At 46.0% G+C, this 22,395-nt stretch overlaps 2 protein-coding genes across 5 annotated transcripts in view; both read left to right on the forward strand.

Annotated features, from left to right (window-relative positions):
- chd9 (chromodomain helicase DNA binding protein 9) overlaps nucleotides 1–8,540 on the forward strand; it is a 77,795-nt gene extending 69,255 nt beyond the window's left edge. For 2 of the 3 annotated variants that reach the window (XM_080494887.1, XM_080494888.1), the window contains 14 exons: nucleotides 151–268; nucleotides 410–467; nucleotides 580–628; nucleotides 768–1,014; nucleotides 1,118–1,323; nucleotides 2,117–2,995; nucleotides 3,132–3,298; nucleotides 3,422–3,652; nucleotides 4,569–4,743; nucleotides 5,475–5,623; nucleotides 5,705–5,923; nucleotides 6,073–6,222; nucleotides 6,332–6,436; nucleotides 7,102–8,540. In XM_080494887.1, coding sequence (XP_080351013.1) covers nucleotides 151–268; nucleotides 410–467; nucleotides 580–628; nucleotides 768–1,014; nucleotides 1,118–1,323; nucleotides 2,117–2,995; nucleotides 3,132–3,298; nucleotides 3,422–3,652; nucleotides 4,569–4,743; nucleotides 5,475–5,623; nucleotides 5,705–5,923; nucleotides 6,073–6,222; nucleotides 6,332–6,436; nucleotides 7,102–8,133 — 3,785 coding nt within the window. In that variant the 3' untranslated portion in view covers nucleotides 8,134–8,540. The remainder of the gene's footprint in view (nucleotides 1–150; nucleotides 269–409; nucleotides 468–579; nucleotides 629–767; nucleotides 1,015–1,117; nucleotides 1,324–2,116; nucleotides 2,996–3,131; nucleotides 3,299–3,421; nucleotides 3,653–4,568; nucleotides 4,744–5,474; nucleotides 5,624–5,704; nucleotides 5,924–6,072; nucleotides 6,223–6,331; nucleotides 6,437–7,101) is intronic. The other variant, XM_080494889.1, reaches the window with a different exon arrangement.
- A 4,365-nt stretch (nucleotides 8,541–12,905) lies between these two features.
- Nucleotides 12,906–21,608, forward strand: LOC308131035 (retinoblastoma-like protein 2). Of its 2 annotated transcripts, none has more exons than XM_080497591.1 (14): nucleotides 12,906–13,030; nucleotides 15,867–15,982; nucleotides 16,327–16,418; nucleotides 16,508–16,608; nucleotides 16,703–16,840; nucleotides 16,914–17,078; nucleotides 18,217–18,280; nucleotides 18,360–18,460; nucleotides 18,533–18,709; nucleotides 19,724–19,795; nucleotides 19,881–19,938; nucleotides 20,274–20,428; nucleotides 20,504–20,668; nucleotides 20,754–21,608. In XM_080497591.1, the coding sequence occupies exons 2-14, from the start codon at nucleotides 15,909–15,911 to the stop codon at nucleotides 21,012–21,014; spliced, it is 1,623 nt and encodes a 540-aa protein (XP_080353717.1). In that variant the 5' UTR covers nucleotides 12,906–13,030; nucleotides 15,867–15,908; the 3' UTR covers nucleotides 21,015–21,608. The 2 variants fall into 2 exon arrangements, with proteins under 2 accessions (XP_080353717.1, XP_080353718.1); XM_080497592.1 differs by having other exon boundaries at nucleotides 18,363–18,460.
- The last annotated feature ends 787 nt before the right edge of the window (nucleotides 21,609–22,395 follow it).

Genomic DNA, 22,395 nt, shown 5'->3' on the forward strand with positions numbered 1-22,395 from the left:
CAGTGTTTTCAGTGCCTTGAGAGGAGATGGCAGTATAAAGTATAAAGTTCATACCTGACATGAACATTACCAAGCTCCTATTTGACCGTTTGGAACAGTCGTCATCCATTATTCTTTGTTAATCTTGCTCATCCTCTTGTACTCCGGCAGGCTATGAGAAGTACAACACTATTCGTGCAGATCCCAAACTGTGCTTCCTAGACCGCGTTGGACGACCGGATGAGAAGGCCATCGCTGCTGAGCAGAGAAGCAATGATTTCATGGACGGGTAGGTGCACAACATCAGTTCGAGGCTCTATAAAAAAAAACAACACAAAAAACAGAGTGGTCTTTGTTATAACCTCATAGGCTCAATCTTGAGCCATTACAATTATTATACAATTATATTCTTTGCATGTGTTTGGTGAAGGGATGTGGATGATCCAGAATACAAGCCCGCTCCCGCACTGTTAAAGGACGAGATGGAGGTAAGGGTTTAAGGACGCTTCGGTATAATGGGACTTGTTTCTTCTGATATCTGGTTTAAGTATGATGTCGCAACATTCTTTAACCACAAACGCACTCGGTTCTCTCCTGCAGGATGACGCCTCTTCGCCGGGAGACTTGGTTGTCACCGACAACGCTGGAGGTGAGTATTACACGTTTGTAATCCCAAGATGAATTAATCTGGGTAATTATACCCACAGACTTCCTGCGGGCAAATCTGGAAAGTTTGAAGTTGCGAAACACGTGGGCCTGTTCAGTCTGATCACACTCTATTGATTCAGATGCCGTCCCAGTGGCGGAAGGCGAGACTGGCTACTGGCCCTCCCCCTCCGTGTTGACCGCCAGGCTTCGCCGTCTGATCACCGCCTCTCAACGCTTCACCAAGAGCCGGCAGATTCTGCAAATCCATCAGACTCAGTCTCAGTCCCAGCAGGCCATGATCCTGTCTGCTCCGCTCTGCCCGCTGCCCCCGACCCTCAACGACACCCTCAACCCCAAGATGGCTGCCAAGATAGAACGCCAGCAAAGGTCAGAACGCAAATCAGTGAAGCAACAAACTCCTGATGACGTCTGAAACGTCTGATCGTTGTGAGAGCAGAGCATGGAGTGATGGGTGTTTTTATTTTCCCAGATGGACCAGGAGAGAAGAAGCCGACTTCTACCGCGTCGTCTCCACTTTTGGCGTCGTTTTCGACCCCAACCTGGGGCGGTTCGACTGGACTAAGTTCAGGGCCATGGCTCGGCTGCACAAGAAGACCGACGAGAGCCTGCAGAAGTACCTGTGTGCTTTCACCGCGATGTGCCGGCGGGTGTGCCGCCTGCCACCCAAAGAGGGAGGTCAGAGGCCCGATCGTCTTTTCATACACATGACATGAAACAAACAGGCAATCCATTTTTAACACATTTAAGTGACGGCTAATTAATCCCAAGAAAAACTAAACGGCAGGTCTGAGAACACATTTCCCCGCAAATTTGCTGGGTTTTTTTGTGTAATGTATCCCAAAATGCTCAGAATATCAATAATAAAGTGGTAATGTGGTTCTATTTGCAGCCTATTGGGAGCTGTATGTGTGGATTAAGATATTGTATTTGTACAAGCCTTGGTTTATTCTCTAGTAGTCTTTTACCACCATCTACTGGATTTAAGGTGTATGGCATTGAGCTGGCAAACATCTTGCAATATTAATCAAATTGAAAAATAATCCACCCTGTGCGACTTGAATGTGCTCCAAACTGTAATGGGTTCTTCGTTGGCTCGTTTTGCACCCCTCCATCAAGCTTTGTGAGAATATTCTCCAGTATTCTCCAGTCCCAACAGAACAGACGCACAAACCACACTCGAAACCCGAAAATACAACCAGATGAAATATGCTTTGTCAGTTGTTTATCCTATGTATTTCTCACGGTGAAATACATTTGAATACACGCAGTATTTCCCCCCGTCCACGCGGGTTTGGGGAGAAGTCAGTAGCACTTTGGTAAACAAGCGACAAGCTGGCAGGGCAGCGGCGGTGGCAGAGGCACTGATAAGGTTAATCATTTGTGGAAAAACAAACAGTCTGATATTTAAGCTCAAGACACAAACAGGTCTTTGGAGTTCTTCCTCACGCTCTCGGCGCTCTCTTTCCAGACTCCGCCGTGGACCCGTCGCTCAACATCCAGCCCATCACGGAGGAACGGGCCTCGCGCACCCTTTACAGGGTGGAGCTGCTCCGCCAGGTGAGGGAGCAAGTCCTCCGCCACACGTTGCTCTACGAGCGCCTGTCGCTGTGCCAGATGAGCTCCGACCTACCCGTGTGGTGGGAGGTGGCCACTCACGACCGCGACCTGCTCATCGGCGCCGCCAAGCACGGCGTCAGCCGCACCGACTACCACATTCTGAGAGACCCCGAGCTCAGCTTCATGGCCGCCCAGCGCAACTACAGCCACACAAAAGCCGCGCAGCAGCAGTCGCGCACGCCCACGCCGCTCCTGCACACTCAGTACCAGGCCGCCGGCTCCATGCTGACGGGCTCGCCGCTGCCCCCGCCCGCCCAAAGAGACACAGAGCCGTGCCTGGCGGTGCCCAAAGTGGAGCCCGCCTCCGACGGGGAGGAGGGCAAGGAGAGGCGGGGAGGGAGCTGGAGCCCCACTGAGGCGCCGGCGACCCCCACAGGCTTGGAGGAGAAGCCCGTCCCCGTGCCGATGGACAGCGAGCAGCAGATGGCGGCGGCACGGACCAAACCCCTCACGCCCAACTCCTCGGAGAGGAAACCCAAGAAGTCCAGCAAGAGGAGCCGCCGGGAGAACCGGCAGCACGGCTCCGAGTCCGACTCGGACGGCTCCTCCTCCAGCTCGTCCTCGCGCTCCTCTTCCTCCTCGTCCTCGTCCTCCTCTTCCTCCTCACATTCCGGGTCCAGCTCCTCGTCCTCCTCGTCATCCTGCTCTTCCGGTTCATCGTCGTCCTCCTCATCATCCTCATCCTCATCGGATGACAGCGATAGTGACGGTGAAGACAGAAAGAAGAAAGGTGAGTTCCTTTAACTCTTTAATGGAACTATTTATCGTGGAGCCATTTTTATGTCGGAATTTAAATCTTCACCCACTCTGAAGTTTGAGGAGAGTGTCTGATGTCTGTCCATCTGTTGCCGCCGCCACGTTTTCAGTGCCTGCGACAAGTGTGAAGGGCTTTGACGAAGACAGCGTAGCGTCTCTGAGCACGACGCAGGATGAAACACTCGACACCCACGTGGCTGAGAATGGCGTCGCCAACAACTCTTCTCAACCCTTTCAGGGAGGAGGATACATGCTGGCTGCGTCCTATTGGCCAAAGGTGAATCGCAGCACACAAGTGTACTCCAGTGTGTTTTTTTGTTGTTGTTGTTGTTATTTTTTTTCAATTGGAATTATTGCAAACAGTTGTTGGCCGGTGCTAGCTGTTTATGATTGTGTTTAGGATCGCGTGATTATCAACCGCCTGGACAGCATCTGCCAGGCGGTGCTTAAGGGCAAGTGGCCGGGAACCCGTCGCGTGTACGAGCCCGGAGGCGCAGTGGCCTCCTTCTACACCACCAAGCTGCTGGATAACGCCAACAGCCTGTGCGAGGACCCCTCCGCATCGCCACAGGGGTCAAAGGTGACCAAGCATGTTGCAGAAAACAAGGAGTTCTCAGTAAAGCTCAACGATGTATGTGGATTTCTCCCCTTCCTCTCCCGCTCCCTCCGCTTCGCCCTAATCGTAGGACCCTGCCACTTCTGCTGCTGCCGCTGCCATGACCGGTGTTAGCTGCCGTGTTCAGCATGTTGCTCTGGTTTTACTTCCTGCTTTCCTTTGGGTATGATTAGCGGTTTTGACTGCCTGGCAGGAGGAGAGATTAATTTAATAGTAGCCTTCCTCTCTTTTCCCACACACTCAATTTGAGTTGGGCTCTCAGGCTGTGATTACATGAGCACAAATCATTCAGTCATGAGAATATAATAAGGTTCAGTTTGAAGCCTCTCTAGACTGAAGGGGTCTGGCTAATAATCTGATTGGAACGGAGACCTCTGCTGTGGGTGTTCTCTAATATGCTTCTAGGCAACGTGGCTATTAACTTGGCAGGCTTCAGAATCGCTGCTATTTTTTTCCCCTGCTTTGATGTCGCACTCAGATAAAAGGTCTTTTTTCTTTTTTTTCCCCTTCCAAATTTAACATTTTATTTAATCGTCAAACACCTGCTGCTTGGTTCCTCTGAAATGGAGACTTGCAGACAGCAGCTATCCATTTGGCATGGCTTCCAACTACCATCCAGACTGATGAGGCTTCACCCACTGCCCTGCTAAGCACTACCCACTGTGTGTCCATGTGTCCCAGTCGTACTAACGAGAAAACGCCTCAACGTTATTTGCTGTTTTTGAGAAATAATTACGAAATTGACTTGGTTTCATAAAATTAAAAGACCCTGAACAGTTTCTCTGTGATCTTTAACTTGCACAATTGACAAAGGCGACACTGAAGCTCAATAGAGAGTCAAATGATTAGGCCTCCTTGTTCTTCCTTCTGGATGTTTTTGTTCTGCAGTTGGTTTCCTTGTCTCACACTGGCGTCTGTCTGTCTGTGGCAGGAGGGAGGTCTGAAGTTGACCTTCCAGAAACAGGGTCTACCTGTGAAGAGGCCGCTGGAGTCCGAGGACGGCCCGCAGGCCCAGCAGCAATACCTGGCCCGGCTCCACGAGCTGCAGAGTGCGTCGGACACGAGCCTGGCTGACATCACCAAACCTCAGTGCAGCTTCCAGAGCGGTGCGTTTATTTCAGGCCAGCCACCACATTGCAACCCAATGTTGAAGGGATCATATTATCCAGATTTTCAACACTTTCACATTGGTCTCATTGGCCCAAAAACATGGTACTTAAAGTGTTTTCCCCCAAATCCAGCTTTCCTTTGGTTTTCCTACATTTCAATATTGGATCATAGGAGCTGCATTCAGAATCTGCTGTGTCTGTGTGAACTGGACTGGCTCCGCCCACACATGCCCATCTTGGGAAAAGGAGGCAGTACTTCCTCTCGTGGTGCCATGTGCCAGAGCAGAGCTGCATAATTTGTGGAAGGGTCAAAAGGAGGAGCCTACCTTGATTAGCTAAACCCCCGATGACACTATATAGAGTTTGACTTCTGATTGGCTCGTTGGAGAAACACGCTTTAAAAATTTTAAAAAGCCATGGAGAGAGATGAAAGACATTCCTAGGTATGGGGATGCATATTGCTGTAAGAAAACCATTGTGCAAAATATGACCCCTTGAAAGTAGCTCTGTCCTCCTATTCATCACTGCCACTAGATGGCAGCAAAGTACGGTTCATAAAACTCAATTGTTCCACATCAACTCTGTTAAATGTCATTTAAATTGAGTTTGCAATTAGTTTTCGCTGCTGAAAATGTTTTAAAAATAAATTAAGAGTCTTATAATGTCTCGGGGCGTCAGTAGTTCCAAGTTGAATGAGACTTTATTGACGGTTTTGTTCACGGCTGCAGCTCCTCCAGGTCTGACTGGCCAGATGAGACTGAACGGAGTGCTGGACGGCCAGCCGGTGGTTAAGAGGCGGAGAGGGAGGAGGAAGAACGTGGAGGGAATGGACCTGCTCTTCATGAACAGGACTCGAGTTCCTGCCGTTCCCGATCAGGCAAGAACATGAAAGTTAAAGGCTGTTCGTATAAATGTGCCTGAAGCTGTATGGGATGATACGTAACACCTGTGTGTGCAGGTGCCTCCGGGGTGGGGCGGCATCGGCCAGGTGGGCATGGCCGTTTCCTCTGCGCCGGGTTTCAGTCAGGCCCCGGCCGACACGGAGAGCAGGGTTCCCGTCATCAACCTCAAAGACGGCACGCGACTCGCCGGAGACGACGCTCCGCAGAGGAAAGACCTTGAGCAGTGGCTGAAGGAGCATCCCGGCTTCGTGGCAGACACGGGAGCCTTCATCCCAGTGAGTTTTCACATTCCTCCTCAAGAATAAACCCATCAGGTCACACTGAGGAGACGTGTGATCTGAAAGTCACATTCTGTACATGCTGGAAGTCTCAAGAAATAAGGTACAGTTTTGCCAATGAAGTCTTTTTTTCTATTTCTTCCCAGGGGGTGAATAAGATGCAACTGCAGTTCCACTTCCAGGACGGACGGCCGAAACAGAAAAGGCACCGCTGCAGGAACCCAAACAAGATCGACGTGAACAGTCTCACCGGAGAGGAGAGAGTCCAGATCATCAACAGGAGGAACGCACGCAAGGTGCGTTTATGTGTTGATTTCCATCCAAACAACAGATTGTCATGTCCAATCCACTTCAAGGCTAAAACTAAATCATGTTGGTATTTCTTCTCTGGTGCTCCGCCTGCAGGTCGGCGGAGCGTTTGCGCCGCCTCTGAAGGATCTTTGCCGGTTCCTGCAGGAGAACCCAGAGTACGGGGTCCCGCCTGAGTGGGCCGACGTGGTTAAACAGTCGGTGAGTCCCACGGTGGCACAAGGGTCACAACAAATAAGCACGTCAGGCTGTAGCATTGTTTCACGATACTATTTGTCGAAAGCCGTTTTCCGATCGGGCCGGGTTTATAGCTGCTCCTCGCTAAAACAAACACGCAGATTGTCCACACAGTCATCAAAGCTGGAAGCTTTTCTAACAAGGGAACATATGCATTTTTCACAAAACCTGAATATTATCGAGCACATTTGCAACAGGCATTAAAATGAGTCTTATTAAATTATAATGCATTAAAAAAAAAAAAAGAAGAGAGTGTCAAGAGTCCGGATGCATGAAGGACAAACTGCATGCACAGGTGCATGATAGTGATGATGACAAATTGGTTTAATAGTCAATATTATATTATTATTATATAAAGAAAATATCAGTATGAAAGCATATTATTTTAAAGTTTGATTTGTCCAAAAAGATGAACTAAGCAGGTCCAACGTAGGCTGGAGGAATGGTCTCATCTGATTATTCACTGTCAGGTTCAGGTGGACATTGAAAAGACCAAAGCACAGAGATGTCATGTAATAACTGGGTAAAAAGAGCTTTTAGACTATTTCCTGTTTGAAACAATGTTATTCCTCTTTTTTGCGTGCCCTCTCTCCATCCTCCCTCACTCGGTGTGTCCGTGCTTCACACAGGGTTACCTTCCAGAGAGCATGTTTGACCGGATCCTGACAGGGCCCATCGTTCCCGAGGAGGTGAGCCGGCGTGGACGACGGCCCAAGAACCCTCTGGCCAAGGCGGCGGCGGCGGCGGCAGCGGCGGGCGCGTCGGCCCCCAACCCCGCGGCCTCCGCCCTGGGATTGAACCCCCTGCTCACCAACGGCCTCATCTCCGGGATGGACCTGAGCAGCCTGCAGGCCTTCCAGCAGAACCTGCAGAGCCTCCAGTCCCTGCAGCTCACCGCCGGCCTGATGGGGCTGCCTTCCGACGCGGGCAACCTGGCCGCCAGCAACCTGGCCGCCATGTTCCCCATGATGCTGTCCGGCATGGCCGGATTGCCGAACCTGCTCGGCATGAGCAGCTTGCTGGGGAAGCCCGCCCAGGAAGGCGCCGGGGGCTCGGAGGAGAAGACGAAAGGAGCCGGCGGCGGGACGGTGGAGCCGCCCGCCCCCAAAGCCCCGTCTCACACCTCGGACAGCAAAGGAGAAAGGACAGAGCCCTCGGGCGCGACTCCCCCCTCTGCTTCCTGCTCAGAATCCTCCGCCACCGCCACACAAAGTGCTTCGGCCGCTTCTGCGGCCTCCAGTCAGCCACTTTCTCTTAACCCCTTGTTACTCTCCAGTATGATTTACCCAGGGATGCTTCTCACTCCAGGCCTTAACCTTCCCGTGTCTGCCGCACAGCCGCAGAGCTCAAACACTGACCCGCCTGCTGCTGCTGCTGCTGCTCCTCACCCTCCTCTTCCTCACCCACCTGCAGCCTCGCAGCCTTCAACAGAGCGGCCACGGGCCAGGAAGGACGGGGAAGAGGAGGAAGACGATGACGACGACGACGACGAGGCGCTCGACGAGGCTTTGGACGAAGAAGAGGAGGATGAGGAGGAGGAGTCCACAGAACAAAAAGAGAACAGTGGTCCTGACTGTTCAGGGAAAGCGGAGTCGTCTTCGTCAGAGTCTGGGAGCTCTTCCTCATCCTCAGACGATTCAGACTCCAGTGATGAGGACTGATCCCACAAAATATATAATTATAAATTTATTTATGTATCGCCTAGAAATGTATACATATATTCACATATATATGGATTTTACAGCACTTACGTTGCAATTTTCTCTACGTGTAAATACAAGAACTAACTACAATGTTGTGTAATAAAGACTAGAAAAATCTTAAAAAATAAAAAAAAATCAAAGAAAAAAACTGAAAAAGTGACTTAAAAGGAACTGAAATAAAACGTCAGTGTTTGTTCACAAGGTACAGTCTTGTTTTGAGACATTTTGCATGTCAGACTTTAGTAGATTTCTGAACTCTGTGAACTTGTACCACACAGTTATGTACAACTGCAACAACAAAAAAAAAGGCATTATTGTAATTATGTCAGGATTAATTTTATTAAAGAAAAAAACGTGAAACTACATCAACACGCTCGTTGAGCTGTACTATTAATATATTTTGATTGTCGAAAGGGCACGTGGGGGGGGGGGGTGGGGGGGCGGGGGGCGGGGGGGGGGGGTTGGGGGCTGACAAACACTTTGGTTTCTCTTGTAAATACTTTTACAGGTTGGTTTGACACTTTTGCTTTGCCGGTCATACGTTGGATATGTCAGCAATAACTTGGGCAGCTAATGAATGTCACTGAAGCTGTAGATCCTTCTTCTCGTCTGCCATCGTTCCACCCCAGTGCACAACTCCCACCGCCTTTCCAACCTGACCCCCCCCCACCCCACCCCCCAACACTTTCTCCATCTGTGGCTTCGTTTGGATTCACCCGAAGCTCCCTGTGCATTCACACACGTGCAAATACTGTTTTGTTTTTTTCCAGTCACGAACAAGCTTAAAATCTTGCTTTTGTTTTGTTTTGTTGTATTTATTGTCACAAACGTTTTCACAGTCCTCACGCTCACCTTACAAACATGCCGCCACACGTTCCAGGCGCACTTTAGCTCCCCGCAGTAAACGAGCGCGTCTGTATTTAAAAAAAAAAAAAGCTCTTGAGTTGAAGTTACATAAAACCTTTTTACTGTGTGCCAAACAACAACAACAACAACAACAACAAGAGAATATACTTTGACCCTCGGAGGTGGTTGACAAGAGTTGTGTGATCTGGAAAGGATTCTTAATGGATGTTATTGCTACTACAGCCCCGGCGGATTTGACTGCGTCTTACCTCAACTTCTTCCTAAATGGATTGGCTTCACTGTGCAAATGTACGGGTGCGTTTTTATTCTTGCTGTCCTTGTGCACAGTTGCCCCCGGCAACGGCTCTGCAGAGGGGGACGTGTTGGGAGGGGGTGAAAAATAAATCAAAAGTCAGCTTTGATGTAAGTCAAGTCAAAATGTTGAGTTTAACTGTTAAAAACGGTTTCAACGTCAAAACAATGTCAATTGAAATAAGGAATTTCAATTCGGGGATTATTTAAAATATTTTCTATTGTAAATGACAGTCGACGTGTCAAGTAAAGTTTTTTATTGTTCAAAAAAGTTGCCGAGTTAGAACTACCATTGAAAATTAGTTGCACACACTTTTGTAATTCAAAATGACACAAAAATGAGAAATTTCATTGATCATAACCTCTCAATCAAATCAAACAAGGTTGAGTTTTGCATTGAGAGGCAAAGTTATGTCAGAAGATAAAAACATTTTTATCAACTTTTTATCAAATGTTTCAAAATACAAAGCATAAAAATGAAACTTGATTTATTTTTTGCCATCTTAATTTGACCCCGATGTGTTGCCGTCCCCTTGTCCTTGCTGGAATGTCTGCCTGAGGCCTTTTTTCTTTCCTTTTGTTTTTGTTCGATTCATTTGAACGTAGAGCTTCCGGATGATTTTTTTTTTTTTTTTTTCTTTTTGGTTTTGTGTGTCTCTCTGGGCCGATCGTCTTACTACGTCTTACCTACTGCTTCCACTTTCCGCTCTAAATGTTGCAAAATGGAGGAAAAAGCCGGAGAAACTGATTAGCAGGAGCTAATATTACAAGTGTTCTTTAGAAACGTGGAGGATTCGACGTCCTCCGTGTTTCCGTCGTACGTACGGAGCGCATTGCGTCACGAAGCACAAAATAGCTGAAGGCCTGGCGAAGATTGTAGGAAGCTTCTCCCTTCGACTGAGTATTATGTTTTTACACGTGGTGCCAGACGGGCTTGCTTCAGGAAAGGGCTTTATTTAAAAATTTAAAAAATCATTTTTATAAAGCAGCTTGACTTAATTTGTCACTTTTTTGGGGGTGGGGGGGGCGGGGTTGTGTTAATTTCGCTGAAGTAGAAGTGCCCTTATCCTGTTCCTCACTGTCTCATCCTCGCTTCTACATCCCTTTGCACGTGTCCATTTTTTTTTCTTCTTTGAGCTGTAACCAGGATACACAAACACTGGAGGTCACTCGAGCCGAAGTACCTTTTTTTTGGGGGGGGGGGGGGGGGGGGGGGGGATTTAGACTTTCTCTCCAGCTCTAGGACTGTTAGATACACAAACTGTTGTGGTTCATTGGAGTGTAGCTGTAGCATCGTGTCCTCCATGAAGAAAACACAAGAGACTGAACACGCGTCTGATTTCGAGCGTTACTTTAAAGGCGATTTCTCTTTGTATGCCTGTTTGTCTTCTATTTAGACGAGCTCGTCGTGGATCTGCTTGCAAATACTTTTTTTTTTTTTTTTAATATTGCTATGATTACTAACTGCGGTATTTTTCTATGTCTGAGTGGTGAACGTAAAGAAAATGCCACTGTCATTTTGTATTTCTGCACCTCTGCTCTCTTTAAAAACTTGTAGTGCCCTTATGCAAACACCCAGCCACCGCTCTCCGTCTGCTGTCGGTGTCTGTTGGACTGACTCTCTCACACACACACACACACACACACACACACACACACACACACACACACACACACACGGGAAAGAAAGTACACTCAAAATGGGACTTTTTTTTGTTGTTGTTGCTTTTTCTTCCGCTTTCGTTTGTCGGGTTTTACTGTACAGCACAAAGAAGAGCAGTGCTGCTTCTGCATTCAGACACAATGACCAATATGCAAGAGGAAAAACACACTACTGCTGTACAGGGAGGCGATTTCTTTTCCAGTTCTCATCACTGAGATGACAAAACGAAGCATCGTGGGTTTTGTATTTATTATTTGAAGCTTGAACATGATTCTAAATGTCACCCCTGGTCAGTTTTTTTGTCTCTCTTTCTCTCTCTTTATTTTCCTTTTGACAGTTGTAATATTTGCAAGTTGTGGTCTGTGTAGTCAAAATAATTCATGTAGTGCAGGAAAAAAAAACACGTCTTAAAGTCATTTGTAATTTATTGGATTACTTTCTATGAAGTTCTATAGAGGAAAATTGAGGTTTAATTATTTTTATTAAACATATTCTTCTGACTATCAGTAAACTGCTTGTGCCTTGTGGTTTTTCCATTTGGTGGGAGTCAACATTTTCATTGTGTCAATGTTGAAAACAATCAAATATGATTTGTATCAAGTTTGAAGTTGCTATTTTAGAACTATTTACAGCAGTTTGGGGTTCAGGAGTTGCATAAAGAAAGATTTTACCAGCAGAGGGCTGGACCAGTAAAATAATAACATTATAATCTATAAAATATTTATACATAACGGGCTCTGACCCTGAAGACAAGTTAAGGCCTTTTACACTGCGAATCCTGTTACATCGCAAGAATGGCAAAGGTCACGACCTCAGATGGCGTCAAGAGTGAAGCTCATCATATGGTTGTGATGACGGCCGGCCTCTGATGGTATTTGTCAAGTTTCACGCCGATCAAGTGATGTTAAGCTCTTTTACAAGTCACTTCCTGTTTTTACACTACACTTACTGTTTCGTGGTGAAACGTCCATTTTTGGACACGCCCTCAGATATTATGGTGCGATTTTGATGCGCTTTGCTCACCAATCTCTATTCTATCACTACGCCAATTTTCAGCTTATTTGAAAACTCTAGAAAATATCATTTGGTCCAAAATCTGCAAAAAATCCTATAGAATTTTCAAAATTGCGCACTTCCTGTTGAGTTTTCGGTATGTACACAGGGGACTTTTTTGTGCGTCTTGGGGTGATACATATGTGTGCCGACTTTCGTAGCTCTCGGTGAATCGGGATCCGGGGACTCCATTTTTCAAATTTTCCAGGTGGCGCCGTTGAGCCATTTTTCTAGTCACACGTGTGATTCCTCCAAATGATCACATTTGTCGCCGGGCTTGATGACTGTGCAAAGTGTCGCGAGAAGTTATGTATGTTTAGGCCCTCAAGAGTTTGCCTCTGCGTTAGAAGAGATGTTCACATGTTGGGGGGTTTTCTTCGCAGCTTCTGCTGCTGATGAAGTGTATCTCTAAACCGAACCCCATACTTTAATACTAAAGAGTCAAACTGACTGAAATAATGTGCGTGTTCCATCATTCCACGGTCAGCGAACTGACGTACGTTCAGAGGATTAACAGCTTAAGAGTCACAACAATAAACTATTGCCAAAAAATGACACGATCAGGTAAGCAAGTAAAAAACAATTTCTGTTACCAAAACAATTTAGCGACTTTTTCTTTTTGTTTTTCCAAAATGGTAACTCGTGTAATCAAAGAGAAAACGGTTCTAAAGTGAATCCAATCCATTTCCCTATCTTCAGTCAAGAAGATAAAATATAGGGTGATCATTCTGCTCCACTCCCAGCCCTCCTCTTCCTCCTCCTCTTCCTCCTGCACGGAGTTTATCATGGCGTTTATCGTAGCAACCAGGCCCAGAAGACAAGTCAGGACTTGTCTGCGTTGGGAGGCCAGAGGGCTGAACTTCCTCATGTTGGCTGAACTGAATCATGCTGAGCTGCTGTGAAGCTGCGTGAGGCTGTTTAGACTCGGTGGCTGGGAGACGCTCACACACCACAACCAGCTCCCGAGAGCCGCTGACGCCGGTGAGTGACTTTGAACCTTGTTTTACGACTTTTGTGACAATGCGATGCCGCGAGAGTCAGGAAGTCTTCGACACAATGTTTACGGACGGCAGGACAGACTGTCAGTCCGACACCGGGAATCCGCAGTTAAATCCACTTTCGAAACTGCAGCACGTGTCACAGAGCGAGAGCAGAGCGTGTTTGGATGAAGCTCCTGTCAGTGCAGGCCGGTGGAGAGGAAACAGGAAATGGGTGTGATCGCATATCTGGTGCCGGATGGTGGAGTTTCAATAAAACAAACAAATAGAAGAGGAGCGGTGTGACGACGAGACGAGCTGCTTCCGTGAAAACAGAGCAAATATATGTTGATTTGTGAGACTCCTCTGGAAGAGGAGAGTAAACCAACTGAGTGGGCTTTCCTTTGTGAATCAGTCATGATGATGAGGTGTATCATTTGTTGCAGCTGGAGGAAGTGAGTCACACTGAAGCAAGAACTTTAAAGCTCCATTAGGTTTCATTAATGGTGTTTTGCACTCCGAGTCTCAGTTTTTGTTCATCAGCCCTTTCAGACAATATTTTGTTTCCAGCACCTGCAGCATATTTCTCTGACTCAAGACACCATCTTGTGGTACAAAGTGGCATTACAAGGTCAGGCAGGCTCGCTGGTCCGTGTGTTCAGTTCTGTAGAAATCCACTGTCTTGCTCAAGAGGAAGAAGCTCCAGATTTGAACACGGTGCCAAAAGCACACTAAAGATTTCCAAAAAATAAAATCACTTTAAAAGATTTTACATGTTTTTGACACTGCTAACAAGTATCTGAATAAGACCACTGTTACGTTGTGCTAAATACCCTTACGGCCTCTGTGCCATCACTCTAACAAACATTTTAATTAATTATGGAAGTTGTTGCGTTACCATAATACAGTATTAGAGTAAAGTTTGGCATCCCTGAAGGATTCAGACTTAACTTGAAAGGTCGGCAGCAGAGTTTAGCTTCAGCGGCTTCTTGGAAAAATGTTATTAGCCTTTTGCGTCTATCTGGTAAAATATCACCATAAGTAATACAAATGATCCTTAACAGCATATACACTTTTGTGTGGTCCTCATTCATTTATGATTTTCGACATCTATTGTGACACTATCTTCCCGATTACCCGACAAAAACACAGATCGGATAAATATGTAAATGTGATGTGAGTAAATGGAAACCAACATTTTTACACCTAGTGTCTTCAGACCTGCAGTTAAAAAAGGTTATAAAGGCAAATGTTAGATTTTCTTATGTCTTCGCTATTTAAGAGAATCTCAAAATTATACAGAAGATCAATAAAAACATTTAGTTGAAAATGCTTTTTGTTTTTAAAGAAATGAAGCCAGGCAACTGCAATAATTCCCAAAATGACTTATTCACTGTAGTTTGCAGTTAATTCTCTCCTTATACAACCTGGGCCGCTCTGTCTTTAATTTTTTTTTTTTTTTTTTTTTTTACAGACTTGAGCCTTCTTTGGCATCCTAAATATTCCAACTCAGCAGCAGTCAGCCCTCGCCTGGTGAGTTTGTAGCAACCAGTGACAGAATAATGGGCAATATCGCCATACCTGCCAATAGCATAATAACCCTGGCCATTTTGAATGCAATAAAGTCAATAATATTACAAAATAGAAAACAATTATTATTAAAATTGTTGAGGGATGTCGCTTCAGTAACAGAAAAACCAACATTATTACAGACTTTTGACAAGTTAGTACTACATCCATGACCTAGAACTAGATAAAGTGGAATATATAAGATTTATTTAAACGGCTGTACCAACACCACTGCAGAGCTCTTTGTAGCTAAAATCCAACTGGCCAATGGAAGATATATATGGAGCTGGACTGAGTTTATCATCATCTGTTTATTACACCTCAGTCAGTTGAGTGACTTGCAACATCACAGTTACCCCCACAAAGTCACGTTTAGACTTGAAATATGGAGATTTTAGAGGAAGAGGCCCGGTACTGATGTCAGCCACAGTGTGTCTCTTCAATCTAATTATTTCAAGCATATTTCAAGCCACCATGCAGCCTGACATGACTCAGAGTCAGACCCTCGACTGGAAGACTCAAACTGCCGCTCATCAAATAATCCAGAACACATTCGTCACCTCAGGTTACAGGCGGAGTCTGTAGATATGTCTGTTACTGTACATTTCCCTCGATGTAACGTCAGTCTTGGTTTACCGTTGTGAAGTTACGTCGTCGGGCCCGTGCTGAACAGTGAACATCCGTACTGAGGTCACGTCCTCCTGATTTGTACAGAGAGAATTTAGGGAAGCAACCAGAATCTAAACACAGTCTTTTAAATGAACGCCTCATCAGAAGAGGCTGAAATGTTTTCTTTACAACCCAAACTGTTGTTTATTCATTGCTGATTAAATGCTGCTGGCAGAACAATGACCAAAGTCACAGTGTGTTCACTTCAGGATTGAGATACTTGGACGGTATGTGTAACTTAAAATGATCTATTACATTGTAAAAAACAACATCAACAAAAAAACCACATGACTCACAAAATATTGGTTTTCTTATACATTTTCAAAGGTTATTCCAAGTCAATCGCCATTTCATGCATGTATAATACTTCTAAAAGTCATTTTTCCTAATACTGTATATGCTATTGGAGTCAAACACAAATTGTATCTTCTTCATTTATTAGAATTATCGGAGCAATATAAAGATTCGTTATTAAAAAAAAAAGAAATGTGACATGTGGCTGAAATGTGACATGCTCCAGTTTCATCGAGTGGATTGTGAACACGCCTGATGTCCAGCGGATTCTGTGTCTCAGTGCCTCTAATGTCCTTTCCTGCATTAAGGCGCTTGGTCGATTCTCATCCTGCCCGAGTGAGGAGGTCACCATGGCAACTGAACCGCGGGGCATCGTGGGAAGGTCGACGTTTGGCCCCGGCGAGCGTCTGATGGCCGTGTTCAGGTCGGCACCACAGTCCCACGCCGTGACTCACTCGTACACAAGAGCTGGCTGCGTCGGTCGTGTTGCTGTGCAGCGACCACGTCCGGGTAGAACCAGACGACAACGGAGCGAGGACACCGCCACGTCACCAGCTCGCCACGCTCCGTTAGGCTCATCGAACAAGTCTGAGTGACTGCTGTTCACTTCTGTTGTTGTGGTGAAAGAAAAACCAGCCTGGAGCCGATGTCTTTCATATGTGTTCCAACCAGAGAAAGTCCACAAGTTTGATATGTAACACGTTTTTTTTTGTTTGCTTGGTGGCTTCAGTTGATTTTTGTTCTCTTCACTCACTCACACTGATCCAGGGCCAGTGGGAGAGATCCAACCCAGGAGATCACAAGACTGAGACACATGCTGGACAAGTTCCTGCAACATTGCTGGGACGAGGGCAACAAAGGTACCGTGGATTTTCATCGTCTCAATAATCCGTGATAAATCCTGTAGTGCCTGACACGTTGCAGCTAATCTCTGTGGTTTTGTTCACAGAAGTGGCCGCGCGGTGCTGCACAGACGCCACCGACTGGTACTGGACCATCCTGGAGAAGGTTCTCAACCAGGAGAGCAAGAGACCTGGAACCAGAGCCTCAGTGAGTCTGCTGCCCTCTGGTGGCCACATCTAGAGCTGCATCCCATGAAGTGTTGCCACAGTTGTGATTTTGATCTGTGTGTGATTTGCTGCAGAGCATCTTGGGGTTTGATCTGATCCAGCGCTTGTTGGTGGCCTGCTCTCTGGAGATCGCCGTCACCCTGAACCGTCTGCCGTGTGACTTCCCCGAGCTGCTCCAGATACTGCAGCTCTCCTCGTACGACTTCCTGAAGGTGTGTTTCACGCAGACGCTGGGCGAAGCGAGGCAAGAACCCCACTGAGGATCGCTTCCCCTCTGCTGTTCAGGCGGTCATGCTGGTGTTCAGGGCCGCGGGGAACGTCCCCCGAGCGGGGGCGGGACACCTGCTCCACATTGAGCAGAAGGTGTTGGAGAACTTGGTCTGGGCCAGCGAGTCTCCGCTGTGGGAGGACGTCAGAGCCAATGAGGGCCGGCTGCCCTCCTGCCTGCAGGTCGGTGACCTCACACCCTCACAAACCTCCAGAGACTGTCCAGACGTAAACAAACCGGAAGTAGCAGCACGAGGAGGACGTGCAAAGTTGCTTCACCGTCATAATCTTCAGTGTTTATATGGAACTTTTGTCCTCTAAAATTAATCACGTGGGCCTGAGCAGTGAGCAAACGTGTAGCTCACATCCTACATATATGTATATATCAATATTATTATTATAGTCTATTAATATAACCTGATAAAACAGTTTTTCTTCTTCTTTTTAATAGCTTATGTTTGTGTGGTTTGAGTACATACTGCAGCTGTTTATGTGAAAGTTCACATCTCTGCTGGAACTGAATTTTAACGTACTCATTTCATTTAAATTTGTATTTCTTATTTTATATTTATCCTGCTCGTCTAAAATTATACAAAACAACAGTTTCTGTTGCTGCCTACGTGTGGCAGAAACTGTCATCTCCAAACAAGAAGTGCTTTTATTCGGAATAAGACGGAAGAAAGAAAAGACAATTACCACCATTAAAAAAAAACCAACAAATCCACTTTGACTTTGCATGTTTTCTCTGTGTACTTGAGTTTCCTCCCACAGTGGAAATCCATTTCAGAGCAATTGATGGCTTTGTAGTGCCTGCACGCTGTACAATCAGTGTCCCTTAATAATCAGCAATGCTCCACTTGACAACAAGTACCTTCAGTATATTTTATACAACTTCTGTAAATCCTGCTTTGAATGATGGAGAAAAACACGACTGTCACCAAGTATGTACCATTTACAGGGCGATTAACAATATAAAAAAAACCAATATAACTTTGAATGAATGAATGTTTTGTCATTTCTAACATTCAATTATAAGCCAGTTCACAAATTATTCATGTTTACTCAATTCAGTTGAGTTATCATAACAACTCAACTTATTATGTGTTGAATCACATAAAAATAAATGAGTCACCTTAATGTTTTCTTACAGTTGATTTAAAACATGCTGTTAGGCGAGTGTGTGACTGTTTGTCCTGTAAGGGACTGGAAAGTTGTCCGGTTCTTCCAGCTGGGATTGGATCGAGATTGTCGCTAAAACATGAAATTAAAGTGGCCATCAATCAAATCCTTCTTTATTCCAAGTGTTTTGTGTCAAATGCAGGTGATGCGTCCGTCACAACTGGAGGATCCAGTGGAAGCAGATCAAAGAGTCGACCCAGCGACAGGTAGACATCATAGCGTCGCTGGCATTAGAATCCTCAGCTGCAAACTGTGAATGTACATGTCAACTTGTGTTTTTGCCAGCAGGTGGCAGTTTGTGTGCAAAGCTGTGTGGCAGCTCAGAGCAGCTGTCCTCCCAGTCAGCTGAGAACCCAACCAAATCCATCCGTCCGTTTGCTCGCAGGGTCAGTGGCGTTTCTCAGTGGCTCACGCGTTGGCCGTCACCCTGTGATGCGCTCACCCTCTCTCTCCTTCAGGTTTACGCCCTGATGGCCGGGCGCCTGCGGGAGCTGTGCACCGCCCTGGACCTCGGCGCTGAGCTGCGGCTGAAGATCTGGACCTGCTTCGAGCACTCTCTGGTGCACTGCACCTTCCTCATGGCCGACCGGCACCTGGACCAGCTGCTCATGTGTGCCACCTACATCACAGCCAAGGTGGGTGGGGAGTTTAACAGAGTTTAACTTGAGAAGGCCGGCGAGCCCTGAATTAACATTAACGTCCATTCGTCACTTCTTTTCAATCCCAACATCTGAAAAAAAAAAAAAAATCGTACCAGAAAGAGTCTGTTCATGGAGTTAGTAAGACACTTCAGCACCTGCCTTTGACAGAAATACACAGCACATCATGAAAACAGCCATAATTCAAGTTCCGTGCACAAAAGAGAGAGAAGAGTGACTTCAGCCCAGCTGGTGGAAAACATCCATCTTCTGCCGGCTGGAGTCTCAGCTTGTGATGGAGGAGAGGCAGCCTTCGTCCTGGACTCTTCATCAGTCCGTCACAGTCCAACACTCAGTCGCCTCACCTGATGCACGTTTTAGAATTGTGGGAGGATAACTGAGCGATGACACCAGAGCACCGCAGGCTTTATGACCTGAAGACGTGACCTCAGTCAAGTTTGAAACATTTGTTTTAAGTGACGACAACACAGCTCATGATTTAGTGTGAATACGTTTTTTGCATGCAAATATAAATTCAGGCTGCATTTATGAACATTCCTCATTAGAATTTAAAGTGATAAACATTTGATTTCATTTTTAGCCACTTATCATGTGCTTGTAACCATTTGGTCTTTTTTTTTTTTTGCAGCAAACCCTCCCTCCAGTTTTTGTCATTTTCTAGTAGATTCAGTGACTTTTACTAGCCACTTTAGCTGTTATTTATTTATTTATTTTAAGCCATCATCAGTTATTTTTTCCATTTTATTTATTTATTTCATGGCAGACTAAGACATTTCACCCTCTGGCTGATCAGCTGTTTTGACATGCAGGGATTTTGTTGTTCTTTTTCGCTATTTTTCACAATTTTTACAATTTTTCTCAGATACTTTAGCTATTAAAAAAAAACAAAAAACGATGTCAGGCAGTTCAGCTTCTTCTCAGCACCACTGGTACAAACTTAACGCTTGATGTTTATTCAGTCACACAACTTGTTGTGTCTTTGCTTTACAGATCACCCAGAAGGAAATTCCTTTCAAAAGCATAATGAAGCACTACAGCTCGCTGCCACGCACACGCACAAGTGTAAGTTTCTTGTTTGTGTGAAGCCGTGAACGAAACACAAGAAGGAGTGGTTTGGTATTTGTGTTTGTTTTTTTTATGGTTTCAGGTTTACAAAGACGTGCTGATCACCGGAGGGGTCATGGAAGATTTTACAACTGTAAACCGTAAGAAACATTTTGTGAAAAAAAAACAAAAAAACATTTGGATGTTAATTTCACATTTATTCTACTGGGAACAAGATTTGTGTATAGAGTTGAATAAGTTTGTTGTCCAACTTCTCAACAGAAAGCAAATTTAAAAATGTATTAAAGTCATTTATATTATTTGTAAAGTAGCTTTAAAATGTTTATGTCGCCTGATCGTGGTGTGTGCAGTGTGACAGTGGTGGTCGGAGGGGCCCAAACCAACAGAGACAGTCACACTATTCCCGGCATTGCATTAGTAAATCCAGAGGCCTCTCACAATAAAGAGCGATGACTTAATTCACTGCTGATCACAGGAAACCGAAGCGGTGCTGTCCTGACCCCCGACACCCCGTCAGCACGTTACCCAGACACCCGCCAGCAGGAGAGAGGCAACATCATCCACTTCTACAACAACGTCTACATGAAGAAACTGAAGCCTTTTGCACAGCGCTTTGCCCCAAACTTTAAAGTAAGGCCTGAGACAAGACGGGACGGGGGAGATGTTTTAGATTACTCTGACACATTCTGTCCCGCTCTTGTCCAGGGAGACACTCCTCCTCTGTCTCCATACCCCCGAGAGAAGACGGCCTCCACTCGTAAGCAGCGTCTGCCCGGACATCACTCCATCTTCATTTCACGTCTGAACACAGAGATTCAGTCTCTCGGTAAACCTGCGATCTCCTACGTCATCAGCCGCAGCCCCCGACATGTACGTTTGTAGCGGCCGCGACAATTCACAACTGATGTTCATTTGAAATATTTGAAATAATCATATGAGCTGTCCTCTCCTATAGCTCCTGTGTGAGATCAACAACATGATCCGAATGGGGGGGCCTCCCGGCACTCCCGGCCACGCACCATCGGCAGATACGCAGGGTGAGGAGGAGGAGGAGGGTGAGGAGGAGGAGGGTGAGGACGGACCCTCAGCCAAGAGGATTTGTCTGGATGACGAGTCGGCCTGGCACAGACGGCTGAGGGACGTGGTGAACGATCGCGTCGTGGTGAAGAGGAAGCAGGTCGAGCTGCACTCGTCCTGTTCAACAAGCCAAATCTGAACCAGCAGGAATTCCTCTGCTGCCACAGTGTCAAACAATACTAGAAAAGTACAGGGTTTTCATTTTTTCAGACAAGTATTTCGAAGAATTCCTTTGGGTTCAAATTGTCTGCCGGCTCAAAGTGCAGAAATGTTCCTTTTTTTTTTTTTCTTCTCTGCATCATTTTATACATGAAGGGTACGTAGTGGACGTCCTTAACCTCCAGCTGGTTGATGGTGAAGGACTGTGGACGTCCCGGGTGAGAATATACTGCATGGCGTATGAATGTGAAATAGGGCATGGCTGCACAGCGGTCAGTGGACTTTCTCTAGATAAACGTGGGCCTTGACCGGGACCAAATGGACTGCAGTAGTGCAGGATGAGCTTGTTTCACAACACATGGTTCAGCTCTTATGTGAAGAATTCCAGAGCGTCTTGATTAGATCGTTGCCATCGCACACAAACTAAATCCCCATGGAGATATTTCCTAGAAATGAAACTGATATTTAGTCACACTATGAGAGATTTTAACCTTTTTAATGTAAGTTATTCAATACAAATGTGACCGTCCCTTTTATAATATGATGTCTTTGAACTAAAAGCACTTTTTATGTATCTGCATTGTCTTTTTTGAAAATATGTCTGTCAATCAAGACATTGTAAACAATAAATACTGATTCATTAGACATTGTGACGTGTTGTTTGAGTCCCTTTTTGATACCTGATAAACAAAGTTAATTGGATATTGTTTTTTGCATCAGCTCTTAAAATTTTTTTTAATAAAAAGATCCAAAACCAGTTAATTTTTTTATAGGTCATAAAAGCTTTTCCTTTTGTGGGAAAGTTACTCAGCAGCCTCTGTGACTGACACACAATCCTCAAGTGTTTATCAGTAACCGTGTCCTGGCACGCGTCTCAGTTAATTCTCAACCGATGTTGCTTGGGAGGTAATTGCAAGAAGGTGAAGAAGAAAAAAAAAAAAAGCAGACAATGGCACGTAAAGCAAAACCAACAGCAAACGCAACACAAGGGGAAGTCTGGAGGTTGCCATGGAGAACAAAGGCACCTGAGCCCACAACACTTCACACTGGTTTTCAGGTGTTGTTGACCAGTCGTTTTCAGGCTCTGCACGCCTCAGGACCCCTCGGCTCTACACACACTCCACTTTAGCCACACCATGGGCTGCAACACGAGCAGGGGGACCACGGTGGTGGACCCGTCTGAGAAGCCAGAGGAAAGACCGAAGACGGCCGCTTCGTCCAAGGAGGCGTCTTCGGAGGAAACCAGCGGGACGACAGAGGAGGCGACCGACGTGGAGCCGGAGAGCTCCGGCTGAGCTGCAACCGTCCTCCAGGTGAGACGATGACACGTGGCCTAAAGCTACATGAATCACGTGGACTGT

This window comes from Blennius ocellaris (assembly GCF_963422515.1).
Source record: "Blennius ocellaris genome assembly, chromosome: 1".
NCBI lineage: Eukaryota > Metazoa > Chordata > Actinopteri > Blenniiformes > Blenniidae > Blennius > Blennius ocellaris.

What these genes read in the sequence shown, in the direction of transcription:
- LOC308131035 (XM_080497591.1), top strand. Translation starts at nt 15,909, where the DNA reads ATGGCAACTGAACCGCGGGGCATCGTGGGAAGGTCGACGTTTGGCCCC. An exon ending in CCTCGTACGACTTCCTGAAG is followed by an intron (nt 16,841 to 16,913) that starts GTGTGTTTCACG and finishes TCTGCTGTTCAG; the next exon opens with GCGGTCATGCTGGTGTTCAG. An exon ending in AGATTTTACAACTGTAAACC is followed by an intron (nt 19,939 to 20,273) that starts GTAAGAAACATT and finishes TGCTGATCACAG; the next exon opens with GAAACCGAAGCGGTGCTGTC.